Below are 20,554 nucleotides of genomic sequence, written 5' to 3'. Positions count from 1 at the left end.
GTGAATTAGAACCAGACATCCTGAGGAGTGAGGTCGAATGGGCCTTAAAAACAAAGATGGCAGGGACCTAACAGAAACCGAAGAGATCAAGAGAAGGTGGCGAGACTACACAGAAGAAAGGTTGGACTGGATGGCCTTAGGGGGCCCTTCCCAACCCTAGGGTGGTGTGTGAGCAGGAGGAGGAGGGGGCTCTTGCCTTGCCTTGCCTGCCGCCCTTCCCTCTGTGCCCTGCAGGGGGCGCGCCATGCTTCCTTCGCCCAGGCAAAGCAGAGGCGGCAGAGGCGGTAGCAGAGGCAGAAGCAGAAGCAGAAGCAGAGGCAGAGGCAGAGGAGGCAGAGCGAGGAGCCGGGCTTCCTCCTTCCTTCCTTCCCTTCCTTCCCTTCTGCCTTCTCCCCAAGGGCCGGGGTCTCCCCCTTGGCGGCCATGGACCCTCCTCGGCCCTTCAACGACTCGCTCTGCCGGAGCCCCGACCCCGCATCCGCCGCCTCCGCGTGGAATGGGACCGGGGCAGCAGCATCCCCCTCCCCATCTGGAGCATCAGCAGCAGGAGGAGCAGGGCTGGGGGGCTGCGACCCCTCCCGGAGGGGCCTCCGAGGACTACGAGGTGAGCAGACACCCCCACCCCCCACCCCCGGAAGGGAGGGCATCCCCAAGGCAACCCCCTCCCTTTTAAAAAAAGGGGGAATCCCCGGAAAACACCCCCTCCCTGGAGACAGGGGCATCAGGGAGTCCCAAAAGGGGGGTGGGAACCCCAAAGGATATCCAGCCCGACCCCTTCCTCCAGGCAGGTAAAGCAGCACCCAAGCCCCTCTCAATACAGGGACACCCCACTTCTGCTTACTCCATCCTAGTCCCCAATTGGCAAGAGAATCCCAAAGGGCATCTAGTCCAATCTCTCTCTCTCTTCTTTCTTTCCTTCCTTCCTTCCTTCCTTCCTTCCTTCCTTCCTTCCTTCCTTTGGCTTCCTTCCTTTTTTTCTTCCAGGCAGGTAAAGCACCACCCAAGCCCCTCCCGGTAACAGGGACACCCCACTTCTGGTTATTCCATCCTGGCATCCCAAAGTGGGGAGGGAACCCCAAAGGACATCAAGTCCAAACCTCCTTTCATTTAGTCCAATCCCCCTCTCTTCCTTCCTTCCTTCCTTCCTTCCTTCCTTCCTTCCTTCCTTTCTTCCTTCAGGCAGGTAAAGCACACCCCAAGCCCTTCCCAATAACAAGGACACCCCTCTTCTGCTTACAGCATCCTAGTGGGATTGCATAAGTGGGAAGGGAACCCCAAAGAATATCTAGTCCAGTCTTCCCACCATCTAGTCCCATCCCCTTCCTTCCTTCCTTCCTTCCTTCCTTCCTTCCTTCCTTCTTCCAGGCAGGTAAAGCACAACCCAAGCACCTCCCGGTAACAGGGACACCCCACTTCTGATTCTTTCATCCTGGCATCCCAAAATGGGAGGGGAACCCCAAAGGGCATCTAGCCCAATCCTTCTTCTATTTAGTCCAATCCCCCTCTTTTCCTTCCTTCCTTCCTTCCTTCCTTCCTTCCTTCCTTCCTTCCTTCCTTCCTTCCTTTCTTACATCCAGGCAGGTAAAGCACACCCCAAGCCCTTCCCAATAACAAGGACACCCCTCTTCTGCTTACAGCATTCTACTGGGATTGAATAAGTGGGAAGGGAACCCCAAAGGGCATCTAGTCCATTCCTCCTTCCATTTAGTCCAATCCCTCTCCTTCCTTCCTTATTCCTTCCTTCCTTCCTTACTTACTTCCTTCCTTACTTACTTCCTTTCTTCCAAGCAGGCAAAGCAGCACCCAAACCCCTCCTAGTTACAGGGACACCCCACTTCTGCTTACGCCATCCTGGAATCCCAAAGTGGGAAGGGAACCCCAAAGGGCATCTAGTCCAATCCTCCTTCCATCTAGCCCAATCCCCCCCTCTTCCTACCTTCATTCTTCCTTTCTTCCTTTTCTCTTCCAGGCAGGTAAAGCACACCCCAAGCCCCTCCCAGTAACAGGGACACCCCACTTCTGCTTATCCATCCTAGAGTCCCAGTGTGGGAAGGGAACCCCAAAGGGCATCTAGTCCAATCCTCCTTCCATTTAGCCCAATCCCCCTTCCTTCCCTCCCTCCCTCCCTCCCTCCCTCCTTCCTTCCTTCCAGGAAGGTAAAGCACCACCCAAGCCCACCTCACTACCTCTGAGGATGCTTGCCATAGATGCAGGCGAAACGTCAGGAGAGAATGCCTCTAGACCATGGCCATATAGCCCAAAAAAACCTACAACTACCCAGGGATTCCGGCCATGAAAGACTTCGTCAATACATCAAGCCCCTTCTGTTTATTCCATCCTACTGGGATTGAATAAGTGGGAAGGGAACCCCAAAGGGCTTCTAGTCTTCTCCCTCCTTCCTTCCTTCCTTCCTTCCTTCCTTCCTTCCTTCCTTCCAGGCAGGCAAAGCACTACCCAAGCCCTTCCCAGTGCAAGGCAACCCCACTTCTGTTTATTCCCTCCTAGAGTACCAAAGTGGAAAGGGAACCCCAAAGGACATCTAGTCCAATCCCTCCCTCCTTCCTTTCCTTCCTTCCTTTCCTCCTTCCTTCTTTCAGGCAGGCAGGCAGGCAGGCAGGCAAAACACAACCCAAGCCCCTCCTGGTGCAGGGACACCCCACTTCTGCTTACTCCATCCTAGTCCCAAAGTGGGAAGGAAACCCCAAAGGACATCTAGTCCAATTCTCCTTCCATTTAGTCCAATCCCCCTCTTCTCCTTCCTTCCTTTCTTTTTCCTTCCAGGCAGGCAAAGCACCACCCAAGCCCTTCCTATTAACAGGGACACCCCACTTCTGCTTACTCCATCCTCGAGTCTCAAATTGGCAAGGGAACACCAAACGGCATCTAGTCCAATTCCCCTCTCTTCTTTCCTTCCTTCCTTCCTTCCTTCCTTCCTTCCTTTTTTCTTCCAGGCAGGCAAAACACAACCCAAGCCCCTCCCGGTGCAGGTACACCCCACTTCTGCTTACTCAATCCTAGTCCCAAAGTGGGAAGGAAACCCCAAAGGACATCTAGTCCAATTCTCCTTCCATTTAGGAAGGAAGGGAGGGAGGGAGGGAGGGAGAAAGGAAGGAAAGGAGGGAGGAAAAAAGGAGGAAAGGAGGAAGGAAGGGAAGAAGGAAGGAAGGAAGGAACGGAGGGAGGGAGGGAGGAAAGAAAGAAGAAAAGGAGGAAAGAAGGAAGGAAAGGAGGAAAGGAGGGAGGGAGGGAGGGAGGGAGGGAGGGAGGGAGGAAAGAAGGAAGTAAATAAGGAAGAAAAGAAGGAAGAGAGGGAGGGAGGAAAGGAGGGAGGAAGGAAGGAGAAGGGAGGGAGGGAGGAAAGGAGGAAAGAAGAAGGAAGGAAGGAAGAAAAAAAGAAGGAAAGAAGGAAGGAAGGAAGGAAGGAAGGAAGGAAGGAAGGAAGGAAGGAAGAAAAAAGAAGGAAAGGAGGAAGGAAAGAAGGGAGGGAGGGAGGGAGGGAGGGAGAAAGGAAGGAAAGGAGGGAGGGAGGGAGGAAAAAAGGAGGAAAGAAGGAAGGAAAGGAGGAAGGAAGGGAAGAAGGAAGGAAGGAAGGAAGGAAGGAAGGAAGGAAGGAGGGAAGGGAGGGAGGAAAGAAAGAAGGAAAGAAGGAAGGAAAGGAGGAAAGAAGGGAGGGAGGGAGGGAGGGAGGGAGGGAGGGAGGGAGGGAGGAAGGAAAAAAGGAAGTAAATAAGGAAGAAAAGAAGGAAGAGAGGGAGGGAGGAAAGGAGGGAGGAAGGAAGGAGAAGGGAGGGAGGGAGGAAAGGAGGAAAGAAGAAGGAAGGAAGGAAGAAAAAAAGAAGGAAAGAAGGAAGGAAGGAAGGAAGGAAGGAAGAAAAAAGAAGGAAAGGAGGAAGGAAAGAAGGGAGGGAGGGAGGGAGGGAGAAAGGAAGGAAAGGAGGGAGGGAGGGAGGAAAAAAGGAGGAAAGAAGGAAGGAAAGGAGGAAGGAAGGGAAGAAGGAAGGAAGGAAGGAAGGAAGGAGGGAAGGGAGGGAGGAAAGAAAGAAGGAAAGAAGGAAGGAAAGGAGGAAAGAAGGGAGGGAGGGAGGGAGGGAGGGAGGGAGGAAAAAAGGAAGTAAATAAGGAAGAAAAGAAGGAAGAGAGGGAGGGAGGAAAGGAGGGAGGAAGGAAGGAGAAGGGAGGGAGGGAGGAAAGGAGGAAAGAAGAAGGAAGGAAGGAAGAAAAAAAGAAGGAAAGAAGGAAGGAAGGAAGGAAGGAAGGAAGGAAGGAAGGAAGGAAGGAAAAAGAAGGAAAGGAGGAAGGAAAGAAGGAAGGAGGGAGGGAGGAAAAGAGGAAGAGAGGAAGGAAGGAAGGAAGGAAGGAAGGGAGGGAGGGAGGGAGGGAGGGAGGGAGGGAGGGAGAAAGGAAAGGAGGAAAGAAGGAAGAAAAGAAAGAAGGCAGGGAGGAAGGAAACAAGGAAAGGGGGAAAGAAGGGAGAGGGGTGGAAGGGGGCACTGCTTGACTCCCAGGCATTGGGGGGTGGGGAGTTCACAATTCTCACCATGGACAGTTCCTGGGAAACATTGAGAGTGCTGTCCATGGTGCTTTGATTGTGGTTGCCCTAAATGGCAGAAGGGGGTTGGACTAGGTGACCTTTGGAGGTCTCTTCTAAGTCTATAATTCTATGAATCTATGAGAAGTCTTTGAGCAAACAGTGGCAGAGAATGGCCAGAAGAGAAGGAGGGACCCCAGACCCAGTTGCCCACCCCCATTCCCAAAGAGCCGTCTTCATGGAGGAAGAAAGGACAAGACTCCTTCTCTGCTCCTCCGGAGACTGGGACACCATGGAGTTGAGGATTCAAATGGAAGGAAAAGGGATCCTGCTTGAGCGTGATCCTGGGAGCCCAGTGGAGCCTCCTTCCCTCTCTAGAGGACTTTAAGCAGAGGCCGCATGATGTCCACCTGCCCACCTGCCGGGAGGGCTTCGATGGTGCCTTCCTGCCCGGCAGAATCAGGGTAGTGGGATTGGATGGCCCTTGGGGGTCTCGCCTACTGTTAGTGGGATACGCTGTCTCCTGGGAGCCCAGGGGAGTCTTCTCCTTTCTCTGGGGGCTTTTAAGCAGAGGCTGAGTGTGCATCTGTCGGGAGGGCTTTATGTCTTCCTGCCTGGCAGAATGAGATGAAACTGGATGGCCATTTGTTGGGGGGGGGATGTGTGTCTACCAACTCTAGGATTTGATTAATTGATTGATTGATTGAATGAATGACTGGATGGCCATTGGTGGGGTGTCTCTAAGATGCAATTAATTGAATGATTGGTCTAATGATTGATTGATTCTCTACCAACTCTAGGATTTGATTGATTGGATGAATGAATGAATTGATTGGTTGGTTGACTGACTACATAGCCATCAAGGGAGAATCTCTACTAACTCTAGGATTCAAGTAATTGATTGATTGATTGATTGGGATTCTACCAACTCTAGGATTTGATTAATTGAATGATTGAGTGAATGATTGGATGGCTATTGGGGAGGGGGGTCTCTACCAACTCAAGGATTCAATTAATTGAATGATTGATTGATTGATTGATTGATTGATTGGAACTCTACCAACTCTACCAACTCTAGGATTTGATTAATTGAATGATTGGGTGGCTATTGGGGAGGGAGGTCTCTACCAACTCAAGGATTCAATTAATCGAATAATTGATTGATTGATTGATTGATTGATTGGAACTCTACTAACTCTAGGATTTGATTAATTGAATGATTGATTGAATGATTGGATGGCTATTGGGGAGGAGGGTCTCTACCAACTCAAGGATTCAATTAATTGAATAATTGATTGAATGACGGATTGATTGATTGACTCGATGGCCATTAGGGGAGTCTCTACCAACTCTAGGATGTGATTAATTTATTGATTGATTGATTGATTGATTGCCTGGATTGCCATCTCAGGGGGGATCTCTACCAATTCTAGGATGTGATTGACTGACTGATTGATTTATTGATTGATTGACTTGATGACCATCTCAGGGGGGATCTCTATCAACTCTAGGATGTGATTAATTGAATGATTGATCAATTGATTAATTAATTGACTGGATTGCCATCGGGGGGGATCTCTACCAATTCTGGGATGTGAGTGACTGAATGATTGATTGATTGATTGATCGATTGATTAATTGACTGGATGGCCATCTCGGGGGTGGTTCTCTACCAACTCTAGGATGTGATTGATTGGATAATTGACCATTGATTAATTGATTGGATGGCCATCTTGGGGAGGGATCTCTACCAACTCTAGGATTTGATAAATTCAATGATTGATTGATGTTTTGACTGATTGTCTGAATTAATTCATGTGTTCCTCCCCCCTCTGTTCTTCCCGGCCGCAGACCTGGACGTGTCGGTGCGGGTCCTGCTCTACGCGGCCATCTTCCTGCTGAGCCTGGTGGGCAACGCCCTGATCGTGGTGGTGCTGGTGCTCAACCGCCGCATGCGCACCGTCACCAACTCCTTCCTGCTCTCGCTGGCCCTCAGCGACCTCATGGTGGCCCTCTTCTGCATGCCCTTCACCTTCATCCCCAACATCATGCAAAACTTCATCTTCGGGAAGGTCATCTGCAAGGCCGTGGCCTACCTCATGGGTGCGTTGCTAGCTGCGGGAATTGCTCCAATATCCTTCCTTTATCTGATTAGGAAGGGCTGCGGGGAGAAGGCTCTCAGCCCAGGTTTCAGCAGCATATCGAGGTTGTCAGGCTCTCCCCTCGTCAGCCTGCAAGGCTCCTAATTGGTTCGATCTGTCAAAGAGTTGCTCTTCTACCAAGTGCCAGAACAATCACATCAGAGAGTCAGCGTTGTGCGTGCTTATCTCAATACACAGTGCAGCACCATAATTGGCATCTACTTGTAATAATATCACGGGGAGATAATATTTCCAGGTAAACGAGGATAGTTCAGTCGAGGTTTACCCGAAGCGGGAGTAAGTCTTGTTTAAGTCTGGGTCCTTCTATCTTAGCAGGCTGATGTTCTCCTTCTTTACCTATTGATCACATACCTATTGATCACCTCCCTCTCATCAACAGTGTTTGCCACAAGAGCAGCATTCTTTGTGGTTATCCTTTCTTTGGGGGCCCTTCTGTGTGGCTTTGGGGGGGAGGGGTTCTTGTCAGTGGCATCGGCAGCACAGCAAGGCAAGAACAGATTAATCACAGCTACTTTAGGCTATAAACCACTTTATTTTACAGCTATATACATTAGAAGCTACTTAACACTCAGCACATCGTAAACTTGCTTCTTTACCGTCCAATCGTTACATTGTGAACTCACTGACCATTATCAGTACTAGTCCACACCTCTTGCATTCCAGAGTGACGTATGTACGCCGCTGTGTCCATTTGTTCTATACACTTGATTTATGACCTCTCTAGGAATGCCATTCTGTCTATGGTTCAGTTAACTCTTTCCACACAGGAATACATTACACTTGGTGCATAGCTACTGCATTTTAAACATACATACATACATAGTCGAAGGCTTTCATGGCTGGAATCACTGGGTTGTTGTAGGTTTTTTTGGGCTATATGGCCATGGTCTAGAGGCATTCTCTCCTGACGTTTCACCTGCATCTATGGCAAGCATCCTCACTACCTCTTGCTGTTGTAATGTCAGACTACACAGAGAAGCCACTGAAATCCACAAGAAGCATGTGGACAATTTCAACAGAAAGGAGGAAACCATTTATTTATTTTTTATTATTTCAAGCTTTTATAACCCGGTCTTCTCGACCTCCGAAGAGCGACTCAGGCCAGCTAACAGCATAGGATTAAAATACAATAAGATAAACCACAATAAACATAATATTACAATAGTACAAAAATACATTAAAAATTATACAATTTATTATTTAATAATAAATAAATAAATAAATAAACCATGAAAATGAACAAAATCTGGCTACCAATATTAAAAAACTCTAAAATTACAACAGCAAAACAACAGAGAGGAAACAATCAGGCACATCTAATCACCTCTCAACAAAAGATTGCCCCAGGCACTGCCAAGCCATCAAATGCCAATCAAGGTGGTCAGTTGGAACATTCCCACCTAGCTCCAGCAGACAAGAGTCCTTTGTCCCACCCTGGTCATTCCACAGATATATAAACCCTTTTATCCTAGTTCCAACAGACCTCACTACCTCTGAGGATGCTTGCCATAGATGCAGGCGAAACGTCAGGAGAGAATGCCTCTAGAACATGGCCATATAGCCCAGAAAAACATACAACAACCCAGTGATTCCAGCCATGAAAGCCTTCGACAATACACAAAACTCTCTTGTTTGTCATTTGGGGATTGATTGCATATATGTCAGGATTATTGAAAGTATGCATGTATGTTTTTCAATGTGTTTCAATATGTTTAACAATGGTGTTCATATGTATTCAAGATGGATTCAGTTATGTTCAATTGTATGCTGGAATTGTTGTTATAAGAGACAGAGAGGCAGAGAGAGACGAGACCTTGACAGAAGTTAGATAACAACTTCTCTCTGTCTGGGAAGAATTAGGGAGTATCCGGTTGACAGCCAAAGTGAAACTGATAAGCAGATGTTCTGTAACCGTACTATAGTTGTGCTTTGTAGTTCCTGTTGTAGTTCCTGATTAAGCTCGCTTGGAAGTAGATGTGTATTCAGATGTGCTAAGTAAACTTTGTTATTTTTAAGACTGGCAGACTGCAGTGTCCTGTTTTGTGTCTGTGTGATCTAGTAACCTCATCTCCGCAGGGTCTCACTCTGACAATATATATGTGTGTGTGTTGCTGTTCTGCAGCCTGACTTCTATGTTTTGTCCCGCCCGGCAGGGATGTCGGTGAGCGTCTCCACCTTCAGCCTGGTGGCCATCGCCATTGAGCGCTACAACGCCATCTGCAACCCGCTGCAGTCCCGCGTCTGGCAGACCCGCTCCCACGCCTACCGGGTCATCGCGGCTACCTGGCTGCTCTCCGCCCTCCTGATGCTGCCCTACCCGGTCTACAGCTCCATCTCCTCCCCGCCCGGGCACCCCTACATCTTCCAGTGCAGCCCACACTGGCCCGGCATGCACGTCCGGCAGGCATGGTCAGTCCATTAGCACGGGGTGTGAGTGTGTGTTTGTGTGTGTGTGTATAGACTGTGGGGGAGGAGCATGAAGGCCTGTGAATGAATCTCTGATCCTCAAGATGTTGCACACTAGCCCAGAAACACTTTTTCCCCCAGAGCCCAATAGTAGCTAACTATAGTGGTTTATTTACAAAAAGTATAGACAAAAGGGAAAATAGGCATTTTATGTATTTATTTATTATTTATTATTTATTATTTATTATTTTTTATTTATTTATTTATTTATTTATTTATTTATTTATTTATTTACTAGCCGTCCCCTGCCAAGCATTGCTGTGTGGGATGTTTGGTTCAATTCCATCGTTGGTGGGGTTCAGAATGTGATTGTAGGTGAACTATAAATCCCAGCAACTCCAACTCCCAAATGTCAAGATTCTATTTCCCCCAAACTCCATCTGTGTTCACATTAGGGCATATTGAGTATTCATACCAAGTTTGGTCCAGATCCATCATTGTTTGAGTCCACAGTGCTCTCTGGATGTAGGTGAACTACAACTCCAAATCCAAAGGACACTGCCCACCAAACCCTTCCAGTATTTCTCTTGGTCATGGGAGACCTGTGTGCCAAGTTTGGTTCAATTCCATCGTTGGTGGGGTTCACAATGTGATTGTAGGTGAACTATAAATCCCAGCAACTACAACTCCCAAATGTCAAGATTCTATTTTCCCCAACTCCACCAGTGTTCACATTTGAGCATATTGAGTATCCGTGTAGAGTTTGGCCCAGATCCATCATTGTTTGAGTCCATGGTGATCTCTGGGTGTAGGTGAACTACAACTCCAAAACTCAGGGTCAATGCCCACCAGACCTTTCCAGTATTTTCTGTTGGTCATGGGAGTTCTGTGTGCCAAGTCTGATTCAATTCCATGGTTGGTGGGGTTCAGAATGCTCTTTGGGATATGATTTCAGATCTTCACGTCCCCTCCTCTCCTCCAAGCTCAACACCCCCTGTCACCCCTTCCGCCATCCTTTGGAAGGATCCCTGACTCCCAGGCCTTTGACCCTTGTGTTATCCTTCTCTGGACCCTTCCCACCTGAAGGTCCATCACCTTTTCAAATGGCTTTGAGAAGATGATGTTATTGTTACAGCGAGGAAGCAGCAGCAGAAGATCCCTTCATTCCCTTGGGATGCTGCAGATGCTCTTGAGCAGGCATGGGCCAACTTGGGCCCTCCCTCCAGGTGTTTTGGACTCCAACTCCCACAATTCCTAATAGGAATTGTGGGAGTTGGAGTCCAAAACACCTGGAGTTGGAGTCCAAAACACCTGGAGGGAGGGCCCAAGTTGGCCCATGCCTTTGTCCTCTTGCAACTGGACACTTGAGTCAATTATGGAGGGTGCCAAACTGAAGGGGATGATGACGTGGGTATGCAGATGATCCCGTGATTGACTCAAGTGTCCAGTTCCAAGAGGACAAAGGCATGGGCCAACGTGACCGGTAGGCTGTTAGGAATTGTGGGAGTTGGAGTCCAAAACACCTGGTGGGAGGGCCCAAGTTGGCCCATGCCTTTGTCCTCTTGCAACTGGACACTTGAGTCAATTATGGAGGGTGCCAAACTGAAGGGGATGATGACGTGGGTATGGAGATGATCCCGTGATTGACGCAAGTGTCCAGCTCCAAGAGGACAAAGGCATGGGCCAACTTGACCGGTAGGCTGTTAGGAATTGTGGGAGCTGGAGTCCAAAACACCTGGAGGGAGGGCCCAAGTTGGCCCATGCCTTTGTCCTCTTGCAACTGGACACTTGAGTCCATTGTGGAGGGTGCCAAACTGAAGGGGATGATGACGTGGGTATGCAGATGATCCCGTGATTGACACAAGTGTCCAGTTCCAAGAGGACAAAGGCATGGGCCAACTTGACCAGTAGGCTGTTAGGAATTGTGGGAGTTGGAGTCCAAAACACCTGGAGGGAGGGCCCAAGTTGGCCCATGCCTTTGTCCTCTTGCAACTGGACACTTGAGTCCATTGTGGAGGGTGCCAAACTGAAGGGGATGATGACCTGGGTATGCAGATGATCCCATGATTGATGCAAGTGTCCAGTTCCAAGAGGACAAAGGCATGGGCCATCTTGTTAGGAATTGTGGGAGTTGGAGTCGAAAACACCTGGAGGGAGGGCCCAAGTTGGCCCATGCCTTTTTCCTCTTGCAACTGGACACTTGAGTCAATTGTGGAGGGTGCCAAACTGAAGGGGATGATGACGTGGGTATGCAGATGATCCCGTGATTGACACAAGTGTCCAGTTCCAAGAGGACAAAGGCATGGGCCAACTTGACCAGTAGGCTGTTAGGAATTGTGGGAGTTGGAGTCCAAAACACCTGGAGGGAGGGCCCAAGTTGGCCCATGCCTTTGTCCTCTTGCAACTGGACACTTGAGTCCATTGTGGAGGGTGCCAAACTGAAGGGGATGATGACCTGGGTATGCAGATGATCCCATGATTGATGCAAGTGTCCAGTTCCAAGAGGACAAAGTCATGGGCCATCTTGTTAGGAATTGTGGGAGTTGGAGTCCAAAACACCTGGAGGGAGGGCCCAAGTTGGCCCATGCCTTTTTCCTCTTGCAACTGGACACTTGAGTCAATTGTGGAGGGTGCCAAACTGAAGGGGATGATGACGTGGGTATGCAGATGATCCCGTGATTGACGCAAGTGTCCAGGTCCAAGAGGACAAAGTCATGGGCCATCTTGTTAGTAATTGTGGGAGTTGGAGTCGAAAACACCTGGAGGGAGTGACCAAGTTGGCCCATGCCTTTGTCCTCTTGCAACTGGACACTTGAGTCAATTGTGGAGGGCGCCAAACTGAAGGGGATGATGACGTGGGTATGCAGATGATCCCGTGATTGATGCAAGTGTCCAGGTCCAAGAGGACAAAGTCATGGGCCAACTTGTTAGAAATTGTGGGAGTTGGAGTCGAAAACACCTGGAGGGAGTGACCAAGTTGGCCCATGCCTTTGTCCTCTTGCAACTGGACACTTGAGTCAATTGTGGAGGGCGCCAAACTGAAGGGGATGATGACGTGGGTATGCAGATGATCCCGTGATTGACGCAAGTGTCCAGGTCCAAGAGGACAAAGTCATGGGCCATCTTGTTAGTAATTGTGGGAGTTGGAGTCGAAAACACCTGGAGGGAGGGCCCAAGTTGGCCCATGCCTTTGTCCTCTTGCAACTGGACACTTGAGTCAATTATGGAGGGTGCCAAACTGAAGGGGATGATGACGTGGGTATGCAGATGATCCCGTGATTGACTCAAGTGTCCAGTTCCAAGAGGACAAAGGCATGGGCCAACGTGACCGGTAGGCTGTTAGGAATTGTGGGAGTTGGAGTCCAAAACACCTGGTGGGAGGGCCCAAGTTGGCCCATGCCTTTGTCCTCTTGCAACTGGACACTTGAGTCAATTATGGAGGGTGCCAAACTGAAGGGGATGATGACGTGGGTATGGAGATGATCCCGTGATTGACGCAAGTGTCCAGCTCCAAGAGGACAAAGGCATGGGCCAACTTGACCGGTAGGCTGTTAGGAATTGTGGGAGCTGGAGTCCAAAACACCTGGAGGGAGGGCCCAAGTTGGCCCATGCCTTTGTCCTCTTGCAACTGGACACTTGAGTCCATTGTGGAGGGTGCCAAACTGAAGGGGATGATGACCTGGGTATGCAGATGATCCCATGATTGATGCAAGTGTCCAGTTCCAAGAGGACAAAGTCATGGGCCATCTTGTTAGGAATTGTGGGAGTTGGAGTCCAAAACACCTGGAGGGAGGGCCCAAGTTGGCCCATGCCTTTTTCCTCTTGCAACTGGACACTTGAGTCAATTGTGGAGGGTGCCAAACTGAAGGGGATGATGACGTGGGTATGCAGATGATCCCGTGATTGACGCAAGTGTCCAGGTCCAAGAGGACAAAGTCATGGGCCATCTTGTTAGTAATTGTGGGAGTTGGAGTCGAAAACACCTGGAGGGAGTGACCAAGTTGGCCCATGCCTTTGTCCTCTTGCAACTGGACACTTGAGTCAATTGTGGAGGGCGCCAAACTGAAGGGGATGATGACGTGGGTATGCAGATGATCCCGTGATTGATGCAAGTGTCCAGGTCCAAGAGGACAAAGTCATGGGCCAACTTGTTAGAAATTGTGGGAGTTGGAGTCGAAAACACCTGGAGGGAGTGACCAAGTTGGCCCATGCCTTTGTCCTCTTGCAACTGGACACTTGAGTCAATTGTGGAGGGCGCCAAACTGAAGGGGATGATGACGTGGGTATGCAGATGATCCCGTGATTGACACAAGTGTCCAGTTCCAAGAGGACAAAGTCATGGGCCATCTTGTTAGAAATTGTGGGAGTTGGAGTCGAAAACACCTGGAGGGAGTGACCAAGTTGGCCCATGCCTTTGTCCTCTTGCAACTGGACACTTGAGTCAATTGTGGAGGGCGCCAAACTGAAGGGGATGATGACGTGGGTATGCAGATGATCCCGTGATTGACGCAAGTGTCCAGGTCCAAGAGGACAAAGTCATGGGCCATCTTGTTAGTAATTGTGGGAGTTGGAGTCGAAAACACCTGGAGGGAGTGACCAAGTTGGCCCATGCCTTTGTCCTCTTGCAACTGGACACTTGAGTCAATTGTGGAGGGCGCCAAACTGAAGGGGATGATGACGTGGGTATGCAGATGATCCCGTGATTGACGCAAGTGTCCAGGTCCAAGAGGACAAAGTCATGGGCCATCTTGTTAGTAATTGTGGGAGTTGGAGTCCAAAACACCTGGAGGGAGGGCCCAAGTTGGCCCATTCCTGTGGTTGAGACACCTTCTCCGACCACAGATGACCGTTCTCATCTCCCCATTGCGGCTCCTCCTGCCCTCCTTTCCGGTGACAGGCGGCATCAGCGCCAGCAGAGATGCCAAAGCGCAGGAATGTGGATGCCAGAGCCAATTAATGCTGATTGCGGAGACCTGATTAATCCTCCTCCGCCTCCTCTGCCTCCGTGGGCTGACATCTTGTCACTTGCGCCTGGAGACGGAGGCATTGATGTGGGGGCGATGCTTTCTCTCAGGCCACCTCCTCCCCTCCAATCTGCCTCAAAGTGTTGTTAGGACCTCTTCCCATCCTCCTCCCTCTCCACGTGGCTGGTCAGTGGTCAGCAAGATTGTTTCCTGCTGGACCTGAGCCAATGGGTGCAGAGTTACGTGCAGAGGGATCCCGGCCAACCTTCACAAGGGCTTCCAAGAGGCAAAGGCGATGGGCGCTTTGAGCAGAAGATGGGTGGCCCACCTCAGATTGGACCTAATAGATGGCCTTTGGGTGGGGGTCTCTCCCTGCTTTGTGGCCCCCTTCCATGGATGCATGGATGGACTCTATGTACTTGCCCCCTCCTCAGCCCCACATGGAGGGGCAGGGAGGATGATGGTGTAGAGATGTGTTCATTATAAAGTGTTATTTATAATGTGTTTAAACTGTATTTATAATGTTTATTATAGAGTGTTTAATGTACTGTGTTTAAACGGTATTTATGTATTACATTTATTGCCATGGCCTAGCTGTGAGGGATAGGTTGCCATGGTGACAAGACAAAGCCTCAGAGAAGGTGGGCGGAGCTTAAGGAGAAAAAGGTTGGAGTGTGGCAGTTAAGCTCCAGTCCGGTGGAGGAGACCCGGAAAAGAGCAGAGCCAGTTAAGGGCTCTGGGAAATAGCAGAGTCAAGAAAGGACTCTGGGGGAAAGTAGTTTAGTCCGGTGGAGGAGACCCGGAGAAGAGCAGAGCCAGTTAGTTAGGGCTCTGTTGTGAAGCTGTGAGAATTCAGCAGTTCTTAGAAATTGTGAATATTTCTTCAGCAAGAGAGCTGAAGGTGTTACCTTGTTAGATTACTTAGGTTAAAGAATCTAACAGAGGGGGTTTTAAGGATCGCCAGTAAGGAAAGACTGGTGATCAGTGGTTTGTTCCGAGTATAGGGCAAACAGTGTGGACATTCACAATAGGGAACTCTGGAATAGTATAAGCACTTCACTAAAGAAGGAGTTTGTAGATTTGTAACATTCAGAAGCCTGAAAGTATCTCAAACCAGCCATTTTGTAACATCAAGCCTTGTGCCAAGTTCAAACTCTCAAAACTGCAACAATTACGTTCTGTTAACAATAAAACTTGTTCTCTTTTTATTTCAAACCTGCCTCCTCCATTGCTTCTATGCTTGGTGCATTCCACACTACCAAAATCACCTCACAACACAACTAAGGATAAACAGAGACATAAACCAGCGTCTCTAAACATATTGGTGGCAGCTTAATAGATATTTGAAAGAAGGTTCCTCACAGAATATTGGTGACATTAAAGAAGATTAATACTTCTTCACATAATTTTTGGTTGACAAGCGGTGGGATTAACGCTTCGTTACATTTTTGGTGGCAGACGACGGGATTCGTGTAACAACTAATCAAGTGCCTTAAGTTTAATTTTAAAATAAGTTGTGAGGTAAAAGTTGCTGAAAAATGGCTACCAGGCGACAGAGAAAGCTGGCTGAAGAAAGAGAGGGAGACCAAGGGGAAAGTTCGGGCTCTGAGGCAGAGACAGAGTTAGTGCCTATGTCAGAAATGGCTTATAAATACAAACTGGAGATGGAGGAAAAACGATTAGAGATGAGACGATTGGAGATGGAGGAAAGACAAAGAGAGAGAGAAATGGAGGAAAGACAAAGAGAGAGAGAATTTGAGCTAGAAAAACAAAGATTGGCTTTGTCTCAAACATCCAGTGTTGTCCAGGAAGGGAGATCTGGAGTGGATACCCCAGATTTGACAAAGAAATTCCCAAAATTTACCAAAGGAGATGACCCAGAGAAATTCCTTATATCTTTTGAAAGATGTTGTCGAGATTTTGGGTTGGCTAAAGACAAATGGATGATATACCTAAGGCCTCAGATAAATGAGAAGCTTTTACAGATTTATGGACAGATGCCGGAGGAGTCTTGTAGAGACTATGATCTGTTTAAGAAGCAGGTTCAACAGGAATATAGATTGACTCCTGAATATTATAGATTTAAGTTCAGGACGTTGAAGAAAGATAAAACACAAAGTTTTGCTCAGGTGGCCTCTAGATTGTCTCAACTGTTTGATAGTTGGATAAAGACGTCTGAGGTAGAAGATTATCATCAGCTGAGGGAACTTTTGAAATTGGAACAATTTTTCCAATTAGTTCCTTATGAAATTCGTTGGGTGATTCAAGATCGCAAGCCATCCACGATTGTAGAGGCAGCGGGTATGGCGGATCAAATAACAACCTTGAAAGAAGGATTCAAAAGAGAAGATCTGCCAGGGGACAAAAGAACAAACAGGCAGCCATTTTATTCACAACAAAAGCGCCCACAGCAAGAAAAGGGTGCTGACATAGAAAACACCCCCTATAGGAGGCAGAGTGTAATAAGACCAACTGCTCCTGAGGTAAAACGACGGTGCTATCTATGTGGAGAATGGAATCATTTAAAATATCAATGTCCCTTGTTAAGGAAAGAGAAAACAACCCTCTTTGTGAATAAAATGAAAGAAACACCAAGGGCAGAAGCAGATACTGTTTCAAAGGAGAGTTCAAGCTCGGAGCCTCAAGAGAAACAATGTCTGTTTATCCTGTCAGGCAGCCCATCTAAGGACTATTTAGAAACCATTTATATTGATCACAAAGACAGGAAAGCACTCAGAGATACAGGTTCCGAAATATGCATCGCGCACCCTGAAATAATACCTCAGAAATTTCAACAGCCAACCTCTGAAGTAAGATTAAAAGGTTTAGGTCCCGCGATCCCGACACCCGTGGTGACCTTGCCAATAGAATATAAAGGATGGAAGGGTGTGTGGGATTTTGCAGTCAGTCCTGACATACCATATCAATGTTTAATTGGAAATGATTTGGCTGAAGAGATTAAATACTGTAAGATGGCGTATGGGGAGAAAGAATGTAACAATGAAAGCCCTGAACAGAAAGCCCTGTGTTTCACCATACAACAAGATGGGGACGAGAAGCCAGAATCTAGCACTACGGTTGCTGAGCTTATTAAGAAGACAGGAGGAGTCAAAGAAATTCAACAGGAACAAAGAGCAAAGGAACAACCCTATAGATTTATTGCTGAGGATGGTGTTCCAAATATAAAGTCAGAAGTGTACAGCCAGAAGAGACCATGCGAACGAGGAACAAGCCCTGCAGCAGAGCCGATTCCAGTGGCTGAATATTTGAGAGCCAGTGAAGAGAGTATAGAAACAATAGGTCTGGAAAGACAAGTGATAAACTCTGAGGAGAAAGAGGAATCCTTGACCTTAAAAGATGTATTTCCTTCAGCGCCACATAAAGAAATTACCTCAGCTGAACTTTTTGACAAAGACAATAAATTAAAAGTAAAAGAGAAAGCTAAAGGAAAACAAACTCTGGATGTGACAGTAGAAGCTGATGCGAGTTCAGAATATCCAGGGGTCTTCTGTGAAACAAAGATCCATACATCTGAAGAGAAAGTGAACAGAAAAAGAAGATTTGGCCATGTGTCGGAAGAGAGATCTCCTTTATCCTTGAACGGAGAGGAAAGAGAGAATAAAAGCCAAGCTGATAGACTGACAAGAAAACTAATATACACAGACTATATTGGTGATGATAAAAAGAAAAAGCTGCAATTTCTAGCTTTGGAAGTTTGTCCAGATAGCAGTGATGAGCTTGCCATGAAGAAGGACAATATTCGTGTTCGTTCTTCCAAGGACAGTGAGTTCTCTTCAGTGCCAAGAAAAGATGCTCGAGGAATTCCAGATTATTCACCACAACCTGATGCTTCATGGAAGCAAGCCATTGTTCAAGCCCTGAAAATCGATGGAAACAAAACTGTTCCTGATAATTGGAAGGTCAGACAAAAGAAGAAACCTAAAAAGAAGAAACGAAGAAGTGGAAGAAAGAAGCTAAAAGATCATCATAAAGAGACATTGCTGTGGACAGTTGGTCCAATACAACCGAGGTTGTGTTTGAACCATGGGACATTGGACACTAAGACATGTCAATGATCAAATGTGGGAGTTTAACTATTGTGTGGGCTATTAACAAAGTGGGACCATATGTATGGAAAAAAGTTGTGGTATGGTATATAGATAAATGTCTTGTAAATTGACCAGACTAGGTAGAAAGTCAATTATATATGTTAATGGGATAGAAACACATTTAGACAAGGATAGTTTTATTCAGGTAATCTATATAGATATAGGTTTAGTGTTAGCCTGTTAGTTTCATTGGAAGGTGTTTCATCAATACTGATTCCATGGAAAAGGATTTAGCTTTTAAAATCTAATGTATGTGTAATATAGTATAAAATAGTATAGTATAATATTTAAACAAAATGGGTATACTGTTTTATTATAGACTTATAAAATATATGATGTTATTACAGGGGTGAACTGTATATGTTCCATACCATAGATATAAGATATAATCCCATTATAATAAAGTGTGGTAGGTATATATGTTTTACAATAGGCAATAGATATTTACGAATATATATATAAGTATAAAAATGTGAGACTTTGATACCACATCCATAGATGATACTAGAATTCCATAGGTTAAAGGTTTGTATGTATGATAATTGAAATATACTTAACCATAATATGTTTCCCTTTCAGAATTGATGTATATGTATATATTGTTAAATAATATGTGAGATTATTTTTGCTATTCTAGGATTAAGAAATATACAAAAATAATATTTCTGGGGAGGAAGGTGTAGAGATGTGTTCATTATAAAGTGTTATTTATAATGTGTTTAAACTGTATTTATAATGTTTATTATAGAGTGTTTAATGTACTGTGTTTAAACGGTATTTATGTATTACATTTATTGCCATGGCCTAGCTGTGAGGGATAGGTTGCCATGGTGACAAGACAAAGCCTCAGAGAAGGTGGGCGGAGCTTAAGGAGAAAAAGGTTGGAGTGTGGCAGTTAAGCTCCAGTCCGGTGGAGGAGACCCGGAAAAGAGCAGAGCCAGTTAAGGGCTCTGGGAAATAGCAGAGTCAAGAAAGGACTCTGGGGGAAAGTAGTTTAGTCCGGTGGAGGAGACCCGGAGAAGAGCAGAGCCAGTTAGTTAGGGCTCTGTTGTGAAGCTGTGAGAATTCAGCAGTTCTTAGAAATTGTGAATATTTCTTCAGCAAGAGAGCTGAAGGTGTTACCTTGTTAGATTGCTTAGGTTAAAGAATCTAACAGAGGGGGTTTTAAGGATCGCCAGTAAGGAAAGACTGGTGATCAGTGGTTTGTTCCGAGTATAGGGCAAACAGTGTGGACATTCACAATAGGGAACTCTGGAATAGTATAAGCACTTCACTAAAGAAGGAGTTTGTAGATTTGTAACATTCAGAAGCCTGAAAGTATCTCAAACCAGCCATTTTGTAACATCAAGCCTTGTGCCAAGTTCAAACTCTCAAAACTGCAACAATTACGTTCTGTTAACAATAAAACTTGTTCTCTTTTTATTTCAAACCTGCCTCCTCCATTGCTTCTATGCTTGGTGCATTCCACACTACCAAAATCACCTCACAACACAACTAAGGATAAACAGAGACATAAACCAGCGTCTCTAAACATATTGGTGGCAGCTTAATAGATATTTGAAAGAAGGTTCCTCACAGAATATTGGTGACATTAAAGAAGATTAATACTTCTTCACATAATTTTTGGTTGACAAGCGGTGGGATTAACGCTTCGTTACAATGGTGATGATGTAGTGTCGAAGGCGAAGATCTCACAACCTCTGAGGATGCCTGCCCTAGATGCAGGAGAAATGTCAGGAGAGAATGCTTCTAGAGCATGGCCAAATAGCCCGAAAAACCTACAACAACCCAATGGTGATGATGATGATGATGATGATGATGATGATGATGTATTGTCGAAGGCGAAGATCTCACAACAACATCTGAGGATGCCTGCCATAGATGCAGGCAAAACGTCAGGAGAGAATGCTTCTAGAGCATGGCCAAATAGCCCGAACAACTTACAACAATCCGATAATGATGATGATGATGTATTGTTGAAGGCAAAGATCTCACAACCTCTGAGGATGCTTGCCATAGATGCAGGAGAAATGTCAGGAGAGAATGCTTCTAGAGCATGGCCAAATAGCCCGAAAAACCTACAACAACCCGATGATGATGATGATGATGATGTATTGTCGAAGGCGAAGATCTCACAACCTCTGAGGATGCTTGCCATAGATGCAGGAGAAATGTCAGGAGAGAATGCTTCTAGAGCATGGCCAAATAGCCCGAAAAACCTACAACAACCCGATGATGATGATGATGATGATGATGTATTGTCGAAGGCGAAGATCTCACAACCTCTGAGGATGCCTGCCATAGATGCAGGCAAAACGTCAGGAGAGAATGCTTCTAGAGCATGGCCAAATAGCCCGAACAACTTACAACAACCCGATGATGATG

The 20,554-nt window shown here is 46.8% G+C and overlaps 1 protein-coding gene across 1 annotated transcript in view; it reads left to right on the top strand.

Annotated features, from left to right (window-relative positions):
* The first annotated feature begins 280 nt into the window (after positions 1-280).
* CCKBR (cholecystokinin B receptor) overlaps positions 281-20,554 on the top strand; it is a 44,441-nt gene continuing 24,167 nt past the window's right edge. The window contains exons 1-3 of the mRNA XM_060771341.2: positions 281-604; positions 6,380-6,631; positions 8,844-9,099. Coding sequence (XP_060627324.2) covers positions 424-604; positions 6,380-6,631; positions 8,844-9,099 — 689 coding nt within the window. The 5' untranslated portion in view covers positions 281-423. The remainder of the gene's footprint in view (positions 605-6,379; positions 6,632-8,843; positions 9,100-20,554) is intronic.

The sequence above is a fragment of the Anolis sagrei genome, chromosome 3 (genome assembly GCF_037176765.1).
Source record: "Anolis sagrei isolate rAnoSag1 chromosome 3, rAnoSag1.mat, whole genome shotgun sequence".
In the NCBI taxonomy this organism is placed as follows: Eukaryota; Metazoa; Chordata; class Lepidosauria; order Squamata; family Dactyloidae; genus Anolis; species Anolis sagrei.
This window is presented reverse-complemented; position numbering and strand designations above follow the sequence as displayed.